General features: G+C 42.3%; 2 protein-coding genes across 2 annotated transcripts; one reads left to right on the forward strand and one right to left on the reverse strand.

The window, feature by feature from the left end:
* Positions 1–831: 831 nt before the first annotated feature.
* On the forward strand, positions 832–19,472 carry nek5 (NIMA related kinase 5). Its single transcript, XM_088914966.1, has 21 exons — positions 832–985; positions 1,186–1,282; positions 2,331–2,428; positions 3,577–3,660; positions 4,306–4,376; positions 4,852–4,938; positions 7,507–7,561; positions 8,823–9,023; positions 9,538–9,628; positions 10,520–10,650; positions 11,370–11,599; positions 12,024–12,102; positions 13,211–13,327; positions 14,487–14,636; positions 15,789–15,887; positions 15,976–16,056; positions 16,432–16,497; positions 16,730–16,952; positions 17,459–17,596; positions 18,244–18,352; positions 18,436–19,472. Exons 1-21 carry the CDS (start codon positions 869–871, stop codon positions 18,704–18,706), a joined length of 2,595 nt encoding a protein of 864 aa, XP_088771092.1. The 5' UTR covers positions 832–868; the 3' UTR covers positions 18,707–19,472.
* Positions 19,091–23,249, reverse strand: alg11 (ALG11 alpha-1,2-mannosyltransferase). Its single transcript, XM_088914967.1, has 4 exons — positions 23,188–23,249; positions 22,540–22,761; positions 20,474–21,405; positions 19,091–20,215 (listed from the first exon to the last, which is right to left on the reverse strand). Exons 1-4 carry the CDS (start codon positions 23,226–23,228, stop codon positions 19,932–19,934), a joined length of 1,479 nt encoding a protein of 492 aa, XP_088771093.1. The 5' UTR covers positions 23,229–23,249; the 3' UTR covers positions 19,091–19,931.
* Positions 23,250–23,420: the final 171 nt, after the last annotated feature.

The following is a 23,420-nucleotide window of genomic DNA, read 5'->3' on the forward strand; positions in this document are numbered from 1 at the left end:
AGCGCCCCCCCCGACTGGTGATCATGTAGCTTGGCAGCGTAGCGACGGGTAACCTTTCATCTTCTGGTTGTTGCCTGACCAGCGCACGGCGTTGTTTCAAGTTTGTAAAACTCCGGGACTGTCGGTACTGGAGCCGGTAAGTGTTTTCTAAGTGCACTTCCTCCCCAGAGCAGCAGTATAGCAGTAGACGATCGACAGGTCTGCTGAACTGGGGAAGGCATTTTTGTGTACGGGTCGCCTTGGATACCGTTCTGCAGGTGACATTTTGAAATCTATTTTTTTTTTCAGTTTGCAGTAGGCTGGTTCATAACGCTACAACACAACTGAAATGTAATAAAAAATGTAACACACATAAGCTGTTTTAAAACAAAATTATAATTAACTGTGATCTGTTCTTTTATATCTGAACTGCACGTCTGCAAAACTTGCTAAACTATGACGTTTATCCAGGAGTCTGACGCTCCAGGGTTATTAGTTACACACAGCAGTTACACAAAAACGTTGTGTTTTCTTTCTCCCTTTTTTTCAGCGTGGAATAAACCTATTACTTGTTCCTTTATTGCCCACTACTGTATGTGCACAGTTGTCTGTATGTGCACCCGGGTACCATTATTTCAGCCTTGTAAATTAATCATTCTTGTAATTGTTGTTGTGTTCTGGTGGTCTAGCTGACTTATCAATGTTCCCTAACTGATCACACAGGAAAAAAAAGTTAAAGAATAAACATTTTCTCTTGTATGAGCTATTGTGACTCTAAAAATATACTGGTCTTTCACTATACTGCATGTTTACTGCTGTTTTTTTTTCTTTCCTTGTTCATTTCAGCACAGGTCTTTATCTCCTTTCAGCACTTCAACAGAACTCTGTCATGGAGGAGTACGAGGTTGTTAAACTCATTGGTGAAGGGGCGTTTGGGAAAGCTTTCTTAGTGAAAGCCAGGCGCATCGACAGACTGTGCGTGATCAAGGAGGTCAATCTTAGAAAGGTATCCGGAGCTAGCACCATTTCCTGGCTTTGAACTCTTCGCTTACTAATGACTCCCCTTCATCTGTTTAGTGTTTGTGAGTGTGGATTGAAGGCTGCCTCGATATCTTTTCAGTAACGTGTACTCAGGTTATGTGTGGGTCCTACCCAGCCCTGTTCTGCAGGTCCTTTCCTCTCTTCGTTGACCCCTCTCCTCTGCAGATGCCCACAAAAGAAAAAGAGGCTTCTCGCAAGGAGGTGACGCTGCTGTCCAGGATGAAACACCCCAATGTTGTCACCTTCCTTACCTCGTTTGAGGGTTTGTATGGATCTCTCAGTTCTATTCACTGCATTTCTGGAGGCATAAAAAAGAGAAAATAGGTATTTATAGGATGGGGTTGAGCTACGTTCAGTACAGGCAGCCCTGGGACTGGCCAGACCATGGGTACTGAGATCAGTAGCTTGGCAAAATCTTCAGGCGATCGCGTTTGCTGGTGAAAAGAAATTTAATCAATATTGATGGATATACACTCCATACATAGGGGGAGAGAGAGAGAGTCGAGGAGATTATATGCTAGTATTGGATTTAACGGATTTGTTATATCTGCTGAAAACAAACATTCACAGTCTCGAGCCACAGCGCTGATGATGCTTTCTGTCAGCGCAGCTCAGGAAGTGAGGATTTCTTTTGCCTTTGCCAAAGTTCATTATCAGAGAAGTAATAAGGCACGTCAGAGCTTCCGTCAGCAGCGGTCCTGAAAGCCTGGTAGACTTACAAGCAGTTATGTCGAAAGGAAATCTCCGTACGGGAAGGAAAAAGGCCCGCCTTGGAAAAGATGAAAGATGGAATTAAGAGTGATGCTTGACGGAAGATCCAGGCACTTTAATTTTCAATCAATAGGTAATGAACAATTTCTCTAGTCAGGACATAATGCATTAAAGCGTCTTCATGTCACGGATGTCCGAAAGGACGAACCGTGGAATGGCAGGAGAGCGAAAAGACCCTGTGCGTAGCGGCGAGACGGGGGTTAGCCCGGGCTCAGCTGTTCAGGGAGTGCCGTATAGAAACCAATGCCCTCAGGTAGCGGACGTGGGGCGACCTGGTGCTAGGCGGGTTTCAGGACATCCGAACGTCAATGCTGAGCCCCGGCAGAATGAAAGACCCGGAAATATATAGCACCAGAGCGAGAGATACACCGGAAGGACAGCAAAGAATCGGAAACGAGAGGCAGGACAGAGAAGGAACGCCCTCTGGCTGCAGAGGGCATGACGCTTCACGCAGCGTATAAGGGTGTGAGCTCATGTAAGGCTCGTTTGGAAGAGCTGCGCCTCTCGCCTCACGGCTGTGCTTGCTGTGGCTGTTTCAGAGAGGATGAAGCTCTACATCGTGATGGAGTACTGCAATGGTGGGGACCTGATGAGGAGGATCAACATGCAGAGGGGGAAGCTGTTTGCCGAGGAGCAGGTAGGAGAACCCTTGTCCTCGGTCCCCGATGTTGGAATCAAGCAGCTTTTGGACAGAGAACTGTATTGTACCTGAAAAGGTTGGAGTTTATTTCTTTTTTAAGTTTCAGGCTTGGCGCAAGTTATGATTTATAGGAAAGAGATGCCTCCAACTTATTTGTCTTCTGTCACATTAATGTTAGGTCTTCATTTCATATAGCGGTGGACTCCGGTGCTTGTGAGTGCAGGCGGTGTGAAAAGATTGGAGAAGGTGAATTCAGACACAGATTTCTTGTACTACAGTGCAACGTATTAGTCACTGCAGGGAGATAGCTGAGAGGCCAGACAGAAACTGTTTTATATCTATTTATATTCTGTATAATATGTTTATATAAATAACATCCAGTGCCTTGTAAAGCATTCCTAAGCACCTTCCGTTAATGGTCCATTTTGTTGAATTACAAATGATCTATTTTTTTTTCTAAAGTGAATGTGTTTAATCACAATTTGAACGCTTAGCTCAAAAGGACGAAATGGGGGAAAAAGTAAGTCAGCAAAAATGGCAAAGAAAAATCCCAAATTGATTTTTTTTTTTGGGGGGGAATGAATACTTAAGCAATATTAAGTAAATATACTGTATTGCATTTGATATTGAAAGTACATTACTGAAAGCAGGTGAATACCTTGGTAAGGCATGGTATGTAGTGTTTAGTTGTTTAGTATCTTATAATAATATGTAAAATTCCACAATCTAAATCACTGATTCCTTATTTTGGCCCTTGAAGGCCTTGATCCAGCAAGTTCTTAACACCTGATAGAAAGGACTACACTGGTCATACTAAGTCTTAATTTGGGCATCTGAATTTAATTCTAAAATGTAAACTGTTTTAAAATCACTCGTCTTATGAAGGTAATAATCTAAAGTTGTTATACAGTGACTGTGTGGGAACAGAATATTGACACTGCTGTGAATTTCAATTCTGCCTGTATGTGCTGCAGTAAAAACACAAGAGCAATTCTGAATTTACCTTTCATTATAATAAAGGTAATAAAGTACACAACAATAATGAAGTAATGATAAGGTTTAACAGTACTGTTGAATACAAGGATCTTGGGCTCATTCTCCAACAGGTTGGGATATATCTATCGTCCAGCTGTTTGTCTCCACAGATACTGGAATGGTTTGTACAGATCTGTCTCGGATTGAAACACATTCATGACAGAAAAGTCCTGCACAGAGATATAAAGGCTCAGGTATCTACAACATTACATTATAATCATCCAGGTGGGGCTGCACACTGGTGGTGGTGGAGGGGGTCTCCATTACCTGTAAAGCACTTTGAGTGGAGTGTCCAGAGAAGCCCTATATAAGTGTAAGCAATTAATTAATTAATTAATTATAAACCAGACTGAGAAACGAACACACTTCATTACCTTTGGTTATATGTAAACCTAGTTTGTGCTTTTCTATTACATTTTAGTGCTGAAATGGTTGTGCATTGATTGTCCAAGAGAAAAACAGTGGGCTGTCTTGTAGGGGAAAATCCCACTGTGCTCTGAAAGCTTTGCTGTTGTTTTCTCAAAAAGCAAGGATCCAGTGTTTTAGCTCTGTACAGGGCATACTATTCAAAATTAAATATTGCCTCTCTTACCTTCATGGTTTCTGAGGAACAATTACTTGTATGTTTGAAAAACTGTTTATGTTTGGAATTCTATGTGTTTCCAAAAATGGACATGCACCAAATTCCAGCTATGTTTTTTTTTCACTGCTCATACGGCTCAAGAAAGAGCTGTGCTTCACCTGTGACATTTACCTATTTAAAAAAAATGGCCCAGTCTCAACTTTGTGATTATGTGTGGTATTCCTTTAAAATCTGCTGGAGACTTTCTGTTTTTCAGAATATATTCCTGGCCAATAATGGCATGAAAGTAAAACTTGGGGACTTTGGAATAGCAAGAATGTTGAACAAGTAAGTGGCTGCCAAGCTCAGAGCAACAGCTATCTGGTAAAGAGCGTTGTGTGAAAGCAGAACAGCTGTAAAATCTCTTAGTGGAGTTCACATATGCCTACAGGTGCCATTGGCTGTGCTTTATCACTGTGTAGGTATTTAAGAAATATGACTTAATATTTAAACTATTTGTTTTGTATATCCATCATTTTAAATAGAATCGCAAAATAAGTAAAATCCTTAAAAAATCTGACCAATTCCTTGACATCTTTTTAACACAAAACATTTGTAGAGGAAACAGATTTCATAACTTTATTTCGTATGCTTTTGGAATTTTTGGAATTATACACAGTGATGACATAATGTAGCCAATTTGCTGTCTAGTCCAGCTTGGCTCATCGGGTTTCCTGCACTTGCAGTCCACAGAAGATCATTCCTCTGGTGTTGTTCAGGGCTTTGCTAATCTCACTCACCTTCTTATCTTCATCTTGATCAGCACCATGGAGCTGGCCCGTACATGTGTGGGGACCCCCTATTACCTCTCTCCAGAAATCTGTGAGAACAGGCCCTACAACAACAAAACGTATGTGCCAACACAGCAGCCTGTGAAAACTGTGATGGTCAGTTACAGTATGCTTTCGCTTGCTTGCTTTCGCTTGCTTGCTTTCGCTTGCTTGCTGTGCTGCTATGCAGCTGTACAAAGCACGGCTGGTCAGCCCACCTGCTATAACCCAGTGTTGTGGGCTTAGTGGGGATATTACGTTGTTAGCTAGAGTCAATTAACAGATCAAAATCCTGCCCCACCAAGCAGTTGATAGCGTGCCACACATCTTAGTGTACAAAGATGTCAACTGTGGAATACCTCAGAACTTCGATGATGTAAGCATCAAAGTTTATAAATGCTGTATATCTTATTGAGTGCCTCAGATAACATGAATTATAAGTTTTCGCAGCTGTAGTGATGTCTTAATGGGAAAAAAGGGAAAGAGATGGTTCCAGCCTAGCTCTGACACACTGTGATTAACCTATGCTGATTGTAAGTGTTTCTGTAAATACGGGTTTGTGGTCCAAGTCTACACTGAATGAAATTGTTCACCTCTTTAGCTAATCCTAGGGATAAGCATGAATCTCAGTTTCATTTTTTCACTCTTTTCTGTACCTTTTTGCTGACCTTTAACAAGGCAGTGCAGAAGAGCATGAGTGGTTTGCACAAGTGAGCAGCCTGAGTATTGACATTTGTCTTAATTATTGCAACATCTATTTCCAACCCAGATTGAAACTGAACGAATACCTGTCGTTGTGGTACGCAGCCATCACCACTGGCAGCAAAGCCGGAGCTCCTCTGGCAATTCTAAAGGACATCTTTCATTATACTTTCTTTATTAGAATGAGATGCAGTTTTGAAGTTTGGAGTTATTTCTGAACACAGACACAAACAGAATAAAAAAAGAAATGTGTATTTGTCGTGTTGAAAGGGATTTAAAGGTCTTGTATTGTTACTTATCAATCCTGTGTTTGACTGAAGTAGAGCAATAACTTTATTTGCCAAGTACATTACATGTACAAGGAAACATAGAACAATCAATAATACATCTACACTTCACACAAAGAACATGCACAGGTCCACGGTTATATACACGCACTACATCTGTATTCCTGTGTTCTGGTTAAGCAGGAAGATGGCCATGGGGAAGAAGCTGTTCAGATGATTTGCAGTTTTTGTTTTGATTGACTGGTAGCGTCTCCCTGAGGCACGTTTTTGAAACAGGTGGTGTCCTGGATGAGCGGTATCATCGACAGTCTTCTCTGCTCGCTTTCTCAGTCTTTAAAAGATGACAAATGGCAACTAACGACTCTCTGCACAGCGTGCAATGTGTTGTAATTTGCCTCTGGAGTGGACAGACGCTTTGCCACACCAAGCCAGTTGATGCCATGAGAAAGCTCTCGATATTGGCTCTATAAAACTGACTGGGAATGGGCTGAGAAACACAGAGATTTTTCAGATAGTGCAGGAAATACAGTCTCTGCTTTCTGTATGATGATAACATCTGCCTCTCATCTGAGGGCGATCGAGATGGTTTTCCCCGAATCTTGACAGACTCCACCATACTCACTACGACCTCGGCCCTTTCGAGGGTGATGGGTTTTGCCGATTTTTATCTGAAAGTCAGTTAACATGTCCACTGTTTTCAGACTGCTGAGGTGAAGGTTGTTCTTGACACCCCAGGTGATCCACTTCCCTCCTGTGCCTGGTCTCCTCTCCACTGCTGATAGCACCCAGCAGGGTGGTGTCGTCTGCAGGCTTCAGTAGTTTGACAGAGGGGCTACTGTCCAGTCATTGGTAGACAAAGGGCAGAGTAACGAGGAGAGAACACAGCCTTGAGGTGCACTAGTGTTCACAGATAAGAAGTCTGACAAATAGGAGCCCATCCGCACATATTGCATTTTGTTTGTTAAGACGTTGATGGGAACATTCAGATGAGACAGTTTATTGGTAAGATAAGATCACTTTATTGGCCATATACAATTTCTTGTATTAGGAATTTGTCTTTTCACATACCCCAGCTTGCTCTCCATGAGACCCACAGACAGGGAGAGAAGCTTGGGAATTAACTTATGGTAAGATGGGAGTTACCCAGTGGAGACTGACATCATTGCACCATTTTCTGTTCACATACTGTACGAACACACTCCTCCACCTAATGTGTGTGATCTGCTCTAAACAGCTGGTGCCCCGGTAGCTCCACTGATGAGTTGGAAACAGAGGCACTGAGCCATGTTTCAGTAAAGCAAGAGGCTGATGTGAGAGAGTAATCAGAGTTTATCTGAAGAAGTAGTTGTACTTCATCTATTATGTTGTTGAGAGACTGCACATAGGAGAGAAACAGACCAGGCAGCACCGTTCGAAAGCTGCATCTTCTAAACCTGTTCTTATCCATGGCTTTTAGATCTTTGAGAAGAACATATCAGTTCAAAGGGTATTATGAGTAAGAGCTGTATTGTATTTTTTTAAAGACAGAATGATAGCATGCATAGAAAGATTTGTTCAGTTAATGACCTTGGTAAACCATGGCAAAACTTGGTATTGTTTGAAAGATGTGGATTGTAAGATTTGTTTTGTAACAATCATGTTAAACTTTGTCTTGCTCAGGGATATTTGGTCTCTAGGCTGTGTGCTGTATGAACTCTGCACCCTTAAGCATCCGGTAAGCAGCACAAGTGTTCTGTGGCCATTGGTTTGAATACATGAAGAGTTATTAAAATCAATAACAAAAAGCAGGGTACATCAGTCTTGCTGAAATGCAGAAAATGAACTACATTAAACCAGTAAAGATGCTGTAAACAATGCAACCAGTAATAAGCCATTTAGTAGATAATTTTATCCAAAACAACTAATAGAAATGGTTAGAGAAGAGGAGGACAGTATCAACAACTACTGTCGACTTTTTGTATGGCAGGAGTTCAATTAAATTGCAGGTTAAGTGTTTCTTCCTTAACCACTAGATCACATAGTCTGTTTGATAGCCTCATACTTTAGGATGTTTGTGCTTGTATAGCATCAGTACAGTATGGAGTTACTGTACCACAGAGAATCCTTCAGTTACTGTAGATACTATTACTAAGATAGCAAATATATTTAAATTAAAAAATAATCATTTGAACTTGGTTCACTCCACGCAAGCACATCCCTTGTGAGTCTGATGCACAAAGGAAAGATTATTTCATCCTTATACTGTTGCACATTGAAATTCCATGTATCATTTTCCTGAAAGGAGGAGACAGTATGCATGGAATTTAAAATAACAGCCTGGTTTTACAGTAGAAGGACATATACACTATACAATTTACAGTATACTGTATATACAGGACTTTACAGTATATTCCTAATTTATGTTGCAAAGTATTTTGCAATTGTAAGATTTGTTTGAATTACTGTAGCTCAAGGGTTTCTTCAAACAGATACCATTACTGCTTGTAGCCAAGTATAATTTCTTACTATAATTCAAGTACCTAGCTAATTATCACTCTAGCCAGAAGATGACACTGCCAGCTGAATGTTCTTAAAGGTGCAAGAATTGTTTGACAAAAAACATTTTACATTTATTCAATGTTCTTCAATAAGACCTTTAATCTTAGCCTTTCTTTTAGTTTATCTTCAGTTAAAAAAAGGATACAGCAATAAAATAAATATTTTTTGCCTGTGTTTTAAATCGTGCAGTGTCTCAGCACATCTAATATAAAAAGACTCATACAAGTCCTCAAAGCCATAAGAGTCCAATTACTTACTAATATTCATGTAACTGGCTAATTATCGGTCTAGCCAGAACATACAGTAGCACTGTCAAATAGATTTCTTTAAGACGCTGATATTGTTCAAGAAATAGTCTGGAGCTTTATGGTTTACATGTGACTGCTGAACAGTGTGGTCTCTTTGAGGAGACGTAGCGAGGTTCTTTCTGGTTCCAGTTTGAAGGCAGTAACTTGAGACAGTTGGTGGTGAAGATCTGCAGAGGCCGGTGCGAGCCCATTGCGACCAGGTACTCCTACGATCTCCGCCTCCTTGTGAGCCAGCTGTTTAAAGTCAGCCCCCGAGATAGGCCCTCAGTGAACTCTGTCCTCAAGAGGCCCTTTCTGGAGAAGCGCATCGCGAAGCATCTGGATCCAGAGGTGAGAGCCTCACTCTCTGTTCCTCCTGCAGCCCTGTCTACATCGCTAAGCCCCTGTCCCAGTAAACAAGCTGGCAGAGTTACTCAGTACCGCCTAATGTGCAGGAAATAGTACTCCGACTTGGCCGAGAACTTGGAACCTCTCTTGTCAGCAACACTTTGACTTTAGTCTTCCTGTTGACGATTAAAAAAAAAAGTGCAGCTCATGCAGTTGAAAATGGGTTCAGCCACATGTGGAATGTTCTGCTTCCTCACCCTTGTTTAGCTTAGTTCGCCTTTAAATTCGTAGATAAGTGAACTCAGTCTTAATCAACATCAAGTGAACTCAGTCTTAATGTTCTGTGATAGACTGTGCTCTAGATGCCTCTTTTCATTAAATTATACTTATGTTTTCATACACTGAATTTTAGCACACTTGTTTTTAATGAAGAGAGCAAACCTTGATTTCTGGAGGTCAACAGATTAATTAGAAACACTGTCCCACGCCATTTGTTCACAGTGTTTTCATTGGCCAGGTGATTAAAGAAGAGTTCAGTCACACCATTCTGCACAGAGAGAAGCCCTCGGTTCCACAGCCTCAGGGACCCGCTGCAGCGAAGGCACAAGGTACTGACTCTATCTAGAACCAGCTCTCCTACCATACTTTTCTTTTTAATATTTCAACTGTGAAAACGTTTCTTGGAAAACAAAGACAATTTAAGTAAGACATATAGGGCTACTTGCATTAACTGTTTGTTCAGGAGTGTTCACCGTTAATTTAAGAAGAAGAACTTTAATACTGTAATGTAAAACCACACCATCTAAGTGTGGTATGGCATCACCCCCAACTCACGTCTGAGTATAAAAGTAGTCAGTTCTGCCATCTAGTGGTTGATAGTGTCTTTTTAAAACGATTAACTGTTATTTTCTAGTTTGTTCAAGAAGTAGATACGTTAGCTGTGTTCCACACCTAGAGAAGGCTCCAGAGCCGAAACGTTGTTGTTTCTTTTCTTCAGCAGGGAATTAACTTTTACGTGTTCATTTTCTAGTTTGTGCTTAATCTTAAATTACACATGCTCAGGGTATCTGGAATATAGTTATAAATGGCTTTAAAACGTGCTGGTTATTATGGATTAAAAGCTATCATCCAACATCTCATCCTTAGTGGTGAGCCAAGTTGAATGCATAAAGACAGTGAGTACCCTTCTCTGACACTAACAATGCCCAAAATATTCCATAAAACAGCTATAGTATCTACTTCTTGAACAAACTAGAAAATAACAGTTAATCCAGATGGAGGCTGCACATTGGTGGTGGTGGAGGGGATCCCCATTACCTGTACAGCGCTTTGAGTGGAGTGTCCAGAAAAGCGCTATATAAGTGTAAGCAATTATTATTATTATTATTATTATTATTATTATTATTAAAAGCAGAGACAGTGTCCTTTACTGGACATACTATTGATAACGCTTCTGGACTGTAAGAATGGACAGCGACCGCTGTACTTCTTCTTCTCAGTACCAAAGGGTGTGAAGCCCAGGGCTCAGGAGAAGTGTGCTCCTCGGATGAAAGCAGGAAACCCAGTCAGGAAGCTCTCTCCAAGGCCTCAGTGGAAACCTCAGGCAAGGGCCTGTACGCCAGAGTGTAAGGTAACAATCAGTCGACCAAAACATGCAGACACAGACAAGTCTTACAGAGAACAGGTGTATTGTTACACTAGGTAATCTAGAGACCATCTGGGACCAGAACCTCTGTCTCCATGGACCCAGAGTCCTGTCAGTTGAACAGATCACTTGCTTAATTCATATTAATAGCGTCACACAGGTGTTGCCAATGTTTAGAACTAGGTGACCCACAAGAGTAACTGTTAGGGGATCTCCAGGACCAGCTTTCAAGTCCACTTTTATAAATGCTTGAAAAATGGGTCTGAATATGATCTAGCTCTTGTTGTTTCACAGTGTTGACTATTGCATGTAGGCACAATAGTCTAAAGACACTTCTGATTCTACTGCATACAGTATGTAAAATCCAATTTAGCAGCCACAGACAGCTATTCCTCCCTTAGCTCATCAGCATAATCTGGCTAACCTTCAGCACTGAAGTGGATAAAGAGTAATAAATCTTTCAGAACTATAATTATTCTTATGAGTAATAAACAATGTTCTTTAGATGGTTCCACTCCCTAGCATTGCGAAAGACAATGAATATTTACACCTACGATTCACAGATATGTTGCATTACAATAAACAAGAAGCTCCTTAAAGTTTAAGACCTGAAAGATTTATTTCCTTTCCATGAAGATTTAAACTTTTTTTTTTTCTGGTGACATCCGATGCACTGGATTTCACTGTCCATTTCGTTTTCACAGCCTGCTTACCCTAAAGCAGCGGGAGCAGACAGGCCGGCAGCTAAGCAGTATGATGATTATCGGAGGAATGGTAACAACAGGGAGCACGGCTTGTATAAGCACTACCACGCTCAGCTAGACCTCATCCAAAACCGGCATCAGCAGCAAGCCGCTCTTCCCCAGGCTCCGCTCCTCGAGAGGGATAAAGATCCCTGTCACGACAGAGCGCACCTTCCTCCATCGTACCAGTGGTAAGCTTCAAGTGTTCAGACCCCACGAAGAATCCATATGAAGTACAGAAAGCATAGACTTTATATGAATACTTTTTCAGGAAGCCCAGGGAGTTGGTAAGTCATTAGCACCTTGTATCTGAAACATGTTTGTTCACAAATTCATGAAGCTGATAAGTCGAAAATGTAATCATTTAATATTGCAAAATACATAATATTACTGATGTCCTGCCTATCATGTATCCTTTGCTCCCGCAATCCTTTGCATAAAGCATTCGGCCCCTCTAGCCTGTTTGTAAAATCTGTGAGAACTGTGGTGTATTAAAAAAACGGTGGGTATTTGTTTTAACATTTTGGAGGACAGAGAAACACAACGGTCACTTAATCAAAATCAGTAGCTGGTCATTGAAAACTGTAGCTGACTATGTGTCTTCTGTCTTTCCAGGGCTAATGAGGCACATGATGAATACCTACGAAGAAGACAAGAGGCCAATCAGTACAAAATCAAAGTAGAAAAGCAGCTGGTAAGACACTTTTCCTATTAGTACTGATTGCATTTGCCTCCATATTGCAACACCTTGAAAGTGTGAATCATTATATTCCTAATTATTCATATTCAATGCTAGTCTGAGTATGATAGCATGAGGGTTAATGAGAATGTGGACTCTTTCTGCACTCCTTGTTACAGTCATGAGTACGGAATGACAAAAAGGTGTGTCTCCATGTGGGCACGCGTGTGAGTTTTTGCATGAAAATGCGATATGGGTTTTTATATAAGGCTCAAAGCTTCGGAGGCTTGATCACACTGCAGCAGTCACAGGGCTCAGTGAAAGAGAGAAGGACTGCAGTTGGTGCTGAAAGGAATGTTGAAATGTCATCACTGGGGCTTCCAGAGGTCCATTTGTTTAACATTATTAGACTCTAGTATTGCACCAGTTTAACTGGCAGAAAGTACTCAAAATCAACAGACAGTCAATTGGATATTAGCGAAGGGTTCTGTTTTCTCTCTCGTTGTAGATGGAACAACCCAGGGCAGGTGTTGTAAGTCTATGTTAAGGAGAAGAGCTTTAATTAAAGGACAGAAGTTCACCTCAAGGTTTAAGCAGCCCAAGTTGATAGACAAGTGTATGTTGTATGAGACTGATTGGCTCACGATCTCTGGAAATGTTCAATCCCAATTATTCTTGAGCTTTCTCTCCCTTTTATCACTATACGTGTGTATTATTTATTACCTGTAGCGTTTCTTTTGATGTAGAATATTTGTTAGGTGTAGGTGGTTATAATAGAGGTAAAATAGCAGTTATGGTCCAAAAATAATCTGTTAACAGATTTGAATAGGTGAGTGTGTTGTGTGTGAGTGTGTTGCATTAAGCAATGAGAAATGTCAAAGCCTGTAAATTAATGATAGTCTGATTTCCCCACTACACCCAACACGATAATAAAAACGGACAAATTCAGAAACCAGTGTCTCAGTTCCATAAATTTATCCAAGGAAGTCGTGATTTTCTGTTCTGTGGTATTAAAATATCTTCAGGCTGAACCTTCAAGCACAGAATAGAGCATTCGAAATCCACGTCCTACATTACTGCTGTAGAGCAGAATCACTGACAAGCCTAAACCTTCGACTTGCAGGGTCTGCGTCCCTCCACAGGGGACGCTGTTTATCACAGAGCGCAAGCACTAGAGCAGCCTGTGCCTCCTCAAAGAGGCAACCACCTTCCATCCTCCAGGAAACAGAGCGATCATGAGGTAAGAGAGCTGCAGACTGGTTCTAAGAAACCATTTTAATGCCGGAGAACCTGGAGAGAAACCAACTCAATCCTTCTGTATAGCCAGTATCTTATTCATTTTCCAGTTAACAAGCATCAGTCCCACCTTGAGTGACTACTGGTTTATTAGTATAGCTAATGGTCTATTTATAACAGCGTACCACCTGAAGATCTGTTTATCATATGTGTTTCTAGAGCCGGTAACCATTCTGCCTCTGTCTATCTTTTCTATTATTATTTTGTATAGAACTTAGTTTTTTCTTGACCTTATGCCAAGATTTATCACACCATTTGGGTCAACACTTTCTAGATTTTCATCCACTTATTCTTGGGATGAATCTGTCCCAGGTTTCAGGTAGAATATACTACTCAAAAGCATACTGTAATATGATCACTGTATGACGTTCGTTGAGGGCTTTCTGAGTTCTGTACATCCCCATACAGATTCTGTGTTCTTCCCTCTCCGTTCTAGTTTAAGTGTTTTTGAATTTCTCTGCCTCTAGCTTATCTGGTTGCTAACTGCCAGGTGCTTCTTAAAAGCAGCTATAAGTTTTGACAGTGTGGCTAGGTAGTTTGTTCTGGATTCCCATAAATTAAACAGGAATGACATCAACACTCCTTCCCAGCAGCGGAGCCAGCTGTGCATGTGTACCTCTTGCGAAATGAGGAGATGAACTCTGTGAGCACTGATTATGTGATGTACTTGTTTGTCATTGACTGACACAAAGGGATCCATAGTGTTTCTCCAAAAACGCTGACCACTAATTGGCTTTGTATTTCAGGGGATAATAACACGCAGTTATGAGGATGTTATATAAAAATTACTTTATGTAATTGAAAAGAAACAAAAACTGTAATGGGGGACTCTCCATTGAAAACCGGTTTGGAGATTTATAAACAAATCATGTTCTTTCTTTAAACTATCATGTATATAACAGATGCTCACTTGATCATCAGAGAGGTATATTCTGAAAGTAACCTTTTTGAAAAAATAGCTTTAACTTTACTGCAGTGCTCAGCAAACATTTTCCTAGAGCCAATGCTCTTTTAAAAACCAACAAAATCTCTTTCCATTATAAGTAATAAAACGAGCTCGTGAGGGCCGTTCAGACTCCACTGTGATTTTGTCTTTCCTCAAGGAGTACCTGAAACAGCTTGAGGAAATCAGGCAGCAGTATCGCAATGAGGTCAAGGGGTTCAGGATGAAAGCAGCAGTGCAGGTAAAGATCAGAGGAGTTCCAGCGAAGATTTCTTCATCAGGAAACATACTGTACAGGCAAGACCTCAGTGTAAGAAGTGAAAAATTAATAGTTAACAAAAATGGATTTTTACTATTTGTTCAAATGTTAAAGATCAGTCACGCTTTTTTTCTTGCATGTGCTTCTTATCATGAGGTTATGCACAATTCCTGTCTTATTATGTAGTCATATTATAAGACAAACACTGTAAAATACAACAGGTGCCAGCAGCAGATCTGAAAGATGTTTTTTTTTGCCTGGACTATATAAACAAAACGGCTCTCAATTATACAAACACAGTTGTATTTGGTTGAATATACACCTGGCAGATACAGAATGCAGTCTTTAAATTACATATTTTATATTATGGTGTAGACTCTGGTATTGACACCTTAATTTTCACCACTCTGACCTCAGAGTTTCAGAGCTGTAGACCACAGTTGTTAATCCTACATAAATCACACTGTTCACTGGCACGTAGAATGAAGAATTGAAAATATTTAAACAGGGGCCTTGGGTGTAGTTATTATTTTGATTGATGTCTTTAGCCAAAGAAACTAAACATGAGTGAATTGTAAATTATTCAAACTTGAGTAGTAACTCCAGTTCTATCTCTTCTAAATGTCTGATTGAAAATTAATGAGAAACACTTTTTCATCTTTGACATTTTTACATCTATTTTTCCAATTTTTTTAAAATGCTGTATGCAGCTGGGTCTGACACAGTAGATTATAAGAAGCATGTTCTCAAGGGGATTTGGAAAGTTGTTATTGTCATGATATAAGATCACTTTATTGGCCATATACAATTTCTTGTATTAGGAATTAATACAAGATCAGCAACTTGCTCTCCATGAGACACACAGACAGGGAGAGAGAAGCTTGGGGTCAGAGCGCAGGGTCAGCCATTTATACGGCGCCCCTGGAGCAGTTGGGGTGAAGGGCCTTGCTCAGGGGCCCAACGGAGCAGGATTCTTCTGCCAGCCGTGGGATACAAACCTGCAACCTTCCAGCCACAGGCACAGATCCTGAGCCACAGAGCCATCACACTGCCCAATGTGACTTCCTCACTGGCATGCAGCCTTTCATTTTAAACAGTTTCCTATTGTACTCCTCCGTCTCAACCCCAAGAGAGTTGTTCAGGAACAACTCCCTGTCTCTTCATATCACTCTGTTCTTTTTTGCAATTCTGAAAATGCCTCAGCCCGAGGTCAAAGCAGAGACATATGTGGTTGAACGGTCCGAGCCAACTGAATCTCCCTCCCAGGCAAAAGAACAAGACCATGGAGCAGAACGTGTTCAGGTAGTGTGTCTTTTCTTCCAGCAGTGTGGACATTTTACACACCAAATAGTTTTCAGACATCACATGCTCTCTTTTTACATGCAAACAGAATGTCGAAGAGCGCCTGAGACGCGTCACGTGTGAAGACAGACAGGCAAGGAAAGCTTTGGAGATAAAACACAAAGCAAAGGTAAAATGCTAACACTACATGCACTAAACCTCATCTGAGGAACAAAGTAAGACTAACACTGGATCCTGTCAGTAACAAACATGTTTACTGCTGTAAGCTGTATTACTGTACCAGTGGACATCTCTCCAGAACACAATTTCCAAATGAGCTGGTGAAGTAACCTGGGGCCTTGAGTTGTATGACTGACATCTCGTCCTTGCAATGAGACGTTAAACTGAGGTGCTGACTGCTTGGTCATTGAAGATCCCCTGGGTCCTAGGCATTGTTTGGAAGTGTAATGAATAAGGTGCATTGGAATGTAACTGTTATATACAGTTATATACAGAAGAAACAAAAAAACAACAACAAACTGTATACTTTTTTTATTTGTGCCAGAAAGGGGTCATGTTTGAAGTTCGTTTAGATGAAGAAGACTTACAAGAAGATGACAACACAGAAGAGGTAAAATAACGAGAATCTGTATGTTTGCACATATGTAGGAGACATCAGATTTATACTGGTAATTGGGATACAGAACTTGTAAATCTAGACTGAAGCAGATCTGCGTGACAGAGGTAAATTAGTTGAAACCTCAGAGCCAGTCAGCCCTCCTGCAGCAGATCCATTCTCCTGATGTCTTCTAAATGCCTTCTCGTCAGTAGAACGACTGCATGTGCATGTGGCATCTTTTCAGGAGGTGGATATGTTGAACCAGACCCTGACCTTCCAAGACGGAGAAGACCTGAGACAGGTGGACTGGAAGCCCGTGGGGCTGGAGGGCGGCCCGCAGGAGCGACCAGCAGATGGCGCACGAGGGAGGAGGCTGTGGGGGCAGGAAGTGCCGCACACCCTCCTGAATGCCATGGCCAACCTGGAGGTGTCCTCTGCGCTGCCCACCATGTCTGAGCACAGCCTCAGTAAGAGCCTGTCTTTCACTCTCTTGCCTTGTGCCACTGTACCATGCCCAAACTGTGCACACCCCCCGTTTTCCATGATACCGCCAGCAATTTGGTTTTTACAAAAACCTTGCTTTTAAAAGGGTACTTTAAAGCGAAATATTGGTTCAGGAGGTACAAGACCATTTTGTTGATGCCAGAATGCTCAGCTCTGTTTTCTGCAGCTGACAGGTGTTTAAAGCTAAACTGGGGCTCAAACTGATAATACTTGATAAGAACACCTTCACTGACATAGCTTGTAACTGCAAAATGATGAAAATGTAGTAAAGAAAATCTCCCTTTAGGTTATTGAGAGGAATGATACCAAGTCAATTGGTAGAAAGTACAAGGAAGAAATGACAGGCCTGCATTTTGGGACATTAAAGACACAAACCTGTGAAAAAAAGTGTTTAGCTATACAGGGGTCCATCATGATAGTTAATGACGATACTGTTTGTGCCCTGGAAATGAAATCTGCCCTCTTCCAGCAGGGGAAGGTGGACACGATCAGGAGGCTGCAGGACCGAGGGGTCAGTGGCAGGACAGACCCCCAGAAACACTGCTGAGGGCGCTGGCAGAGGCCGAGCTCACCTCTGCCAGCACCATCCTGGACACAGGCCCCCTGGGTAAGACACCGCTGGCCTGGTGCTGACCCCCACCCTCCCTCCCTTACTTCAAATAAAGAGCTCGACACAATGTGACGCCATCTTGTGATGAAGCACATGGATGGCTGCCTGGCCTGTCAGCCGTCACTTCACAAAAAAAACACAAGATCGATGTTAAAATGTTCGCAAGACTGAATCGTTTTTAATATTCTACAAGCTCAGTCCTGCTCTCGCTGGGGAATGATCAGAAGGTCATTTTTAGTAAAAATGTAATTAGCGCATTTTTAGTCAAATGTTTTCATGAAAAAAAAACTTTGATTATAGCGCGTTTCAAAACTAGACCTTCAGGTAAACTAGAATTCCTACCACGATTTGTTCTATTTCATATATGTGCATTAGAAACATACAGGTGGGGAGCTGCGTCAGCATGAGTAGGCTGCAAAGGAACAAGTAATAGGTTTATTCCTTGCTGAAAAGGGTGTCACACCCGAAGAAGGCTCCACAGCCGAAACGTTGTGTTTTCTTTCTTCTCTTTTCAGCAGGGAATAAACCTATTACTGACATAATAGGTCATAATAGAAACATACATGCTGAAAGTGTCTGTTAAAACAACACGATTAGTTTACCCAGCGTTGTGTGATGGTTTGGGCTCTTCTCTCAACACTCAGAGACTCTCAAACCTTGGACACCAGTGGAGGAGGGTGAAGATGAGGAGGTGAGCTCTGACATCGATATGGATGAAGAACGGCTGGAGCCCAGATCAGATGACGATGACACGTAAGTGGCTCCAGAACCTCACAGCCGGCGTGTTTGACTTGGGGGAACAGGTACTCTGAACGAAATTTCTTTTTTTTTTGTAGAAACTTCGAAGAATCTGAAGACGAGCTGAGAGGAGAGGTGGCTGATTCCATGAAGAACTTCTTCTCAATGAAGGAGAATGAGGAAGAGGAGGCGCAGGCTGCACAAACACAGCAGGGTGTGAAGCTGGCTGAACCGCAAAGTGGAGATACACCAGCTCAGACTGCGCAGTCACACAACGAGGAGACAGAGGCTCGGGAAACGCAGGCTCTAGAGAACAATACGCCTGACCCTGTGCAGAACAATCGCAATGGGACACAGGACCAGGTCTAGTTTCTGTCTTGCATTATAATGAAGCTGCAAACAGAAATCGGGGGGGGGGGGCAGTTTTGCAGAGCTTCAAAACTAAAGTCACTTGGACCAATGCCGCACTGAAGGATTCCATATCACACTAGATCACTGCAGAATTGCTGTAAATATTGTATATTGCATTGAAGCTCTTCTTTGCATTGAGCAGGAAACTCATCATACTTTTACACTGTAGCATCTTTCAGTGTTCAGAAACACTGGCTTTTTCCTTGCTGTCCTCGAGGTTGAAATGTAAATCCAGATTAACACAAAAGCTTGCTTTTCTTTAGGTCATTAAATGTATACACGATGGTTTTGTGATCGATGCCAGCTGCTTGTGTCTCTTTAAAGTATTCAGCGATTTTAAACATAATTTAAAAAATACTTTTAAATTATTTAATGCATTACATCACACATATGCAACATCAAACTGGCAGATTAAAAAAAAAACCAAATCATTATATCATCTGCAAAAAATGAATTTAGAATTATGCAACCCACCTAACCCTTCAATTAACCCGCTGCAATATACACACTATACACAGGACTATCATTCAAAGGGCTAAACTTCGGAAAAAAAGATTTTGGTCTTTTTTCTTAAATGAAAGTCATGCACCCTTGCGTAGTACAATTCTCATTATCGCACTGTGCCTGGCACACATACCAAATGTGGATACAAAAAAGGGCAGCAGACATTAATGATGTGATGTTTGGCTACTTGTTTTTTTTTAAATAAATTAATGGATGTCTGACAGTTTCCCGTTATCTGTGCAATCTTTCCAGTGCATTTATATGCCCGTATATATATACACTGTATATGTGAATGCCTGTCCTTGTGAAGAGAGGGGTAGCAAGAGAAGGAAAACTGCTCAACAGATTTCTCTCTGTCCTGACTTCTACTGTCTGCTGCTACAGCACTTCCCAGTTCAGACACAGCCCCTTCCAGTGGTGTTAAATCATGTCAGGGGGTGAACTGTTAAGTAGAGCTTCAAGGACAGGCGGTTTCTACAGTAAAGCAGAAGGTTTATGAACAATACTTATCAAGGCTGTTAGTGTGATTAGCCATCAGAGCATGCAGTGCTTTTGGGCCTATTTTCTGATTGCGCTACAAAGTGCCAACACAAACATGCTTCATCTCGGCTTGTTCCCCTTTGGCCTAAAGACACAGCGCAGAGGCAACTGCAAGCCGTCTCCCTTCCCCTTGCGCCTCCTATCTTTGTGCTGCGCCCATAACAGGCTCCACAGCGGACAGGAAGGAGGCTTCAAACTCCCGGTCGGAGAAACGGGATACAGACTGGCGTGCGTTACGCCTGATCTCCAGCCTGGCCTCTGGCGACAGCGCGAGGATCCTCTCCAGGGCTTCTGCGTAGCCGTCCTCATCATCTGCCAGGAACCCGGTCGCCCCTCCCTCGTGGGGGACCACAATGTCTAACAGCGGCCCCCCGGATCTGTGGGCCAGAACGACCATCCCCGCGGCCATGCACTCCACGATCCCTGCACACAGGCGAACGAGAGAGGCACATCTTGAGAGCCCTGCTTTCAAGAGCAACCTGCATCTGTCGGGATGCATCTTCTATTCTTTTCCTGCTGCGCACATGCATAACTAGCTCTGACAAAGTATTCCAAGCAGCCTGCGCTAGAAATCAAAGTCGTCCATCACAAAAGAGCATAAAGCAAATGCAAAGGCATCCTGACATCTATTCACCTACTGTTCTGGATATTAACAGTAAATCAATACAGTGATCTCATTACCTATCCCGAAATGCTCGTTCCACATGGTGTGCAGGCCCACAGTGGCGGAAGCCAGCTCTTTCTTCAGTTCTTCAAAAGGAATGTTTAATTTAAACTCCACCTTGTCCTCAATGCCCAGCTCCTGGCACAACCCCCTGAGCAGCCGCACCCTCTCCTCGTCCTCCTGGTTCCGACAGCCGCCAATCAGAACCAGCCGGGGGGCTTCCACCTCCCCGGCCGCCGTCTTTCCCAGGAGCTTCTGAAACGCACGGATCTGCAGCCGGTGGTCCTTCTCCGGCCTGAACTGGCCAATCGAAACGACAGAGTGGCGCTTTTTTGCCTGGCCACTCTCTAGGGGGATGTCAAGGAAGGCCTGCACGTCGCACGGAGGGTACACCACACTGGTGCGGTCACGGCACCTCCAGAGCGTCAGAATGTGGTTCTGCGTCCAGGTGGAGTTCACCATTATCACATCACTGCAGGAGCCAACCAACCCATACAGAAAGGCAAACATGCAGTAATAGATTAGTTTGATGGCACTTAAAATAGGGTTTCTTGAAATATACTCGGCGTTGTTGAACCTCGGGTTTCTACTGTGAACCACTGACAGCATATCTGTGCTGATGGTGGGGTAGTGCACATAGCTCGCAGTGCGACACGCTGCCAAATACTTAAACAGTGGCAATGTGAAGGCGTATCCCATAGAGTCTATATAGATGTCAGGGACAAGCTCTGTGAGCGCTTCCCATCCCAGGAAAATCGAGCCAAGGCTTTGACCCAGCAAGGTGAAATGAGGATAGAGGCTGGCTTCCACAAGGAAACGATGTTTGAGGAAAACAAACTTCACTGGCCCAGGAAGTCTGATGTTGAATCTTCTTCGTGCTCCTTCAAGAATCTGCTCGCCCGTGACGCCCTGGTCCCCAGTATACACCACATAGGAAGCATCTTTGTACCTAGAAAAGCACCATAAACAGTAATGAGCGAAGCAGATCACGTGTATAATCATCTTCATGTTGGCAGAAATACAAGGTTAACCACTATAATATTTAATATATAATATTTCTGTTTTTTGTAAATACATGTATTGTTTCCTTTCTGTAACTTTTTAAAACAATGTATGAAAAGTATTACTATTGCACTGGATAGATAAGGAAATAAAAAAAAAAAACATCTTCAAGTTTAACCAAGCTCTGCCATCCATTCTCTAACCACGTCATCTAATTCAGGGTCACGGGGAAGCTGGAGTCTGTCTGAGGGAAGGTCAATTTTATATTGTTTCAAAATGTATTCATTTTATATTGATCTTTCATATACAAGTTTTAATAGTCTCTCGCAGGTCTAATACTTTATTTTTAAAAAAGCAAGACAGATTCAAGAACAGAATGTAAGTGTGTCACAGGAAACCGTCTGAGACAGTTGCTAGACGTAGCCTCAGTGAAATTTAAGTGTCAGCTTGACTGACTTGCTCTCTCCGCTTCTGTGGCTTACCTGTACTTCCACTTAGTAACGAAAGAGTATAAAGATTAGCCCTTCCAGAACTACTCTTTAGAAGAGAACAGAACAGCCCTGGACTCTGATCTTTATGCGCATAAATAAAAAGATTGATCATCTTCTCACTCGAAACCTGATCTCCGGTGCATTTATTTCTAACATCAGCAAGCAACGGGCGCAAGGCACGGTACACCCTGGTCGGGCAGACAGTCCAGCGCAGCGCAGACACAGACACACAAACAGACACACCAGGGCCAGTTTTCCCAGAATGTTGTAACTCTGTGGGATGAAACTGGATAACTGGAATATAATAGAATATACAGAACCTACACAGAACCGAACCCCAGGAGTTGAACCCAGGACAGAGCTGCATGGCAGCAAATCTGTCTACTGTGCCATCCTCAACCAAGTTCCTGATTTTGGAAATTCAAACCTTAGGGTAATTTGTTTTTACAGGTGTGATCAAATAAACATGTCTCAGTCAGAACTTGCAGGCAAGTTAAAAAAAAAGAAATTAAACCGGGTGTTATACCTGAAGTTTCTGGATTTGGGAAAACGGGCGACAAACGCCGAGCACCAGCTCTCACTGTGCTCACCTGCTCTGCAGCGCTCTCAGGGCGCACCACAGCACCCTTTCCCCGCCGCCGCCCGCGTTGCAGTAGGGGTGAAAGAAAGCGACAACGGGGGACTTGAGGCGCTGCTGCAGGTCGGTCCTCCTCCGCTGAAGCCACAGCCGTATCCCCAGGATCAGGAAGAGGAGCAGAGCGGTAAGCGCCAAGCTGAGGAACACGCAAGGCACGACGAGCGACCACAGCAACCTGGAGCAGAAAATATCAGCCGTTTATTGTCATAATCGGACTCAGTGGACACAAGCCTGTAAGAGCCTGTGTCTGCACGCTTTCATAAACCGAAATATGAACAGACACCGACGTTTCTGAAGACAAGGCAATTTTTGAAGATGCCTTCGAACGACATATAACTAAACAAGCCAGTCACTTAACCTCAATACTGTATAGACACAGCACTCGGAACATGCTAATAAACCGTGTTGCAATACATTCATTGATAAAAAAACAGCCTACACACCTAACATCTTACCGACGATGAGACTATCACTAATGTAGTATAACTACCTAGCTGAGCATTTATCTTGTTTTTGTAAGCACTGAAAAGCAGTGTTTGATTGCCTTTTATTAATGTCATTAAAAGCATTAAATACGAAAGAGATTAGAAATCAACTTTACCGGACTAATTCGCATAAGCACAGAAACCCATGTTCAGCCATTTTTTTACGCGTTTTACCTACGACCCCGGAAACTAAACCCCCCACGTTTCCGTTCTTCCGCTTCTTTGATTGGTTAGAACCGGGTTGCTGACGTGTATTCGTAGTTGCTAAGGAAATGACGCTTTACTTTGTTGTCGAAATGACATCCTGAGTGGGCAAAGTTGGGTGCTGAGCATGTAGTTAATATTTACC

The sequence above is a fragment of the Atractosteus spatula genome, chromosome 4 (genome assembly GCF_055471065.1).
Source record: "Atractosteus spatula isolate fAtrSpa1 chromosome 4, fAtrSpa1.hap1, whole genome shotgun sequence".
NCBI lineage: Eukaryota > Metazoa > Chordata > Actinopteri > Semionotiformes > Lepisosteidae > Atractosteus > Atractosteus spatula.

Bases quoted from the DNA above. Each gene is read 5' to 3' on its own strand.
- nek5 (XM_088914966.1), top strand. From the start codon at position 869: ATGGAGGAGTACGAGGTTGTTAAACTCATTGGTGAAGGGGCGTTTGGG. The intron at 16,057-16,431 runs GTAAAATGCTAA...TATTTGTGCCAG, and splicing joins AGATAAAACACAAAGCAAAG to AAAGGGGTCATGTTTGAAGT. The intron at 16,498-16,729 runs GTAAAATAACGA...GCATCTTTTCAG, and splicing joins AAGATGACAACACAGAAGAG to GAGGTGGATATGTTGAACCA.
- alg11 (XM_088914967.1), bottom strand. From the start codon at position 23,228: ATGGCTGAACATGGGTTTCTGTGCTTATGCGAATTAGTCCG. The intron at 22,762-23,187 runs GTAAAGTTGATT...TTTCTGCTCCAG, and splicing joins TGCTTATGCGAATTAGTCCG to GTTGCTGTGGTCGCTCGTCG. The intron at 21,406-22,539 runs GTGAGCACAGTG...GTGCTTTTCTAG, and splicing joins CTGAGAGCGCTGCAGAGCAG to GTACAAAGATGCTTCCTATG.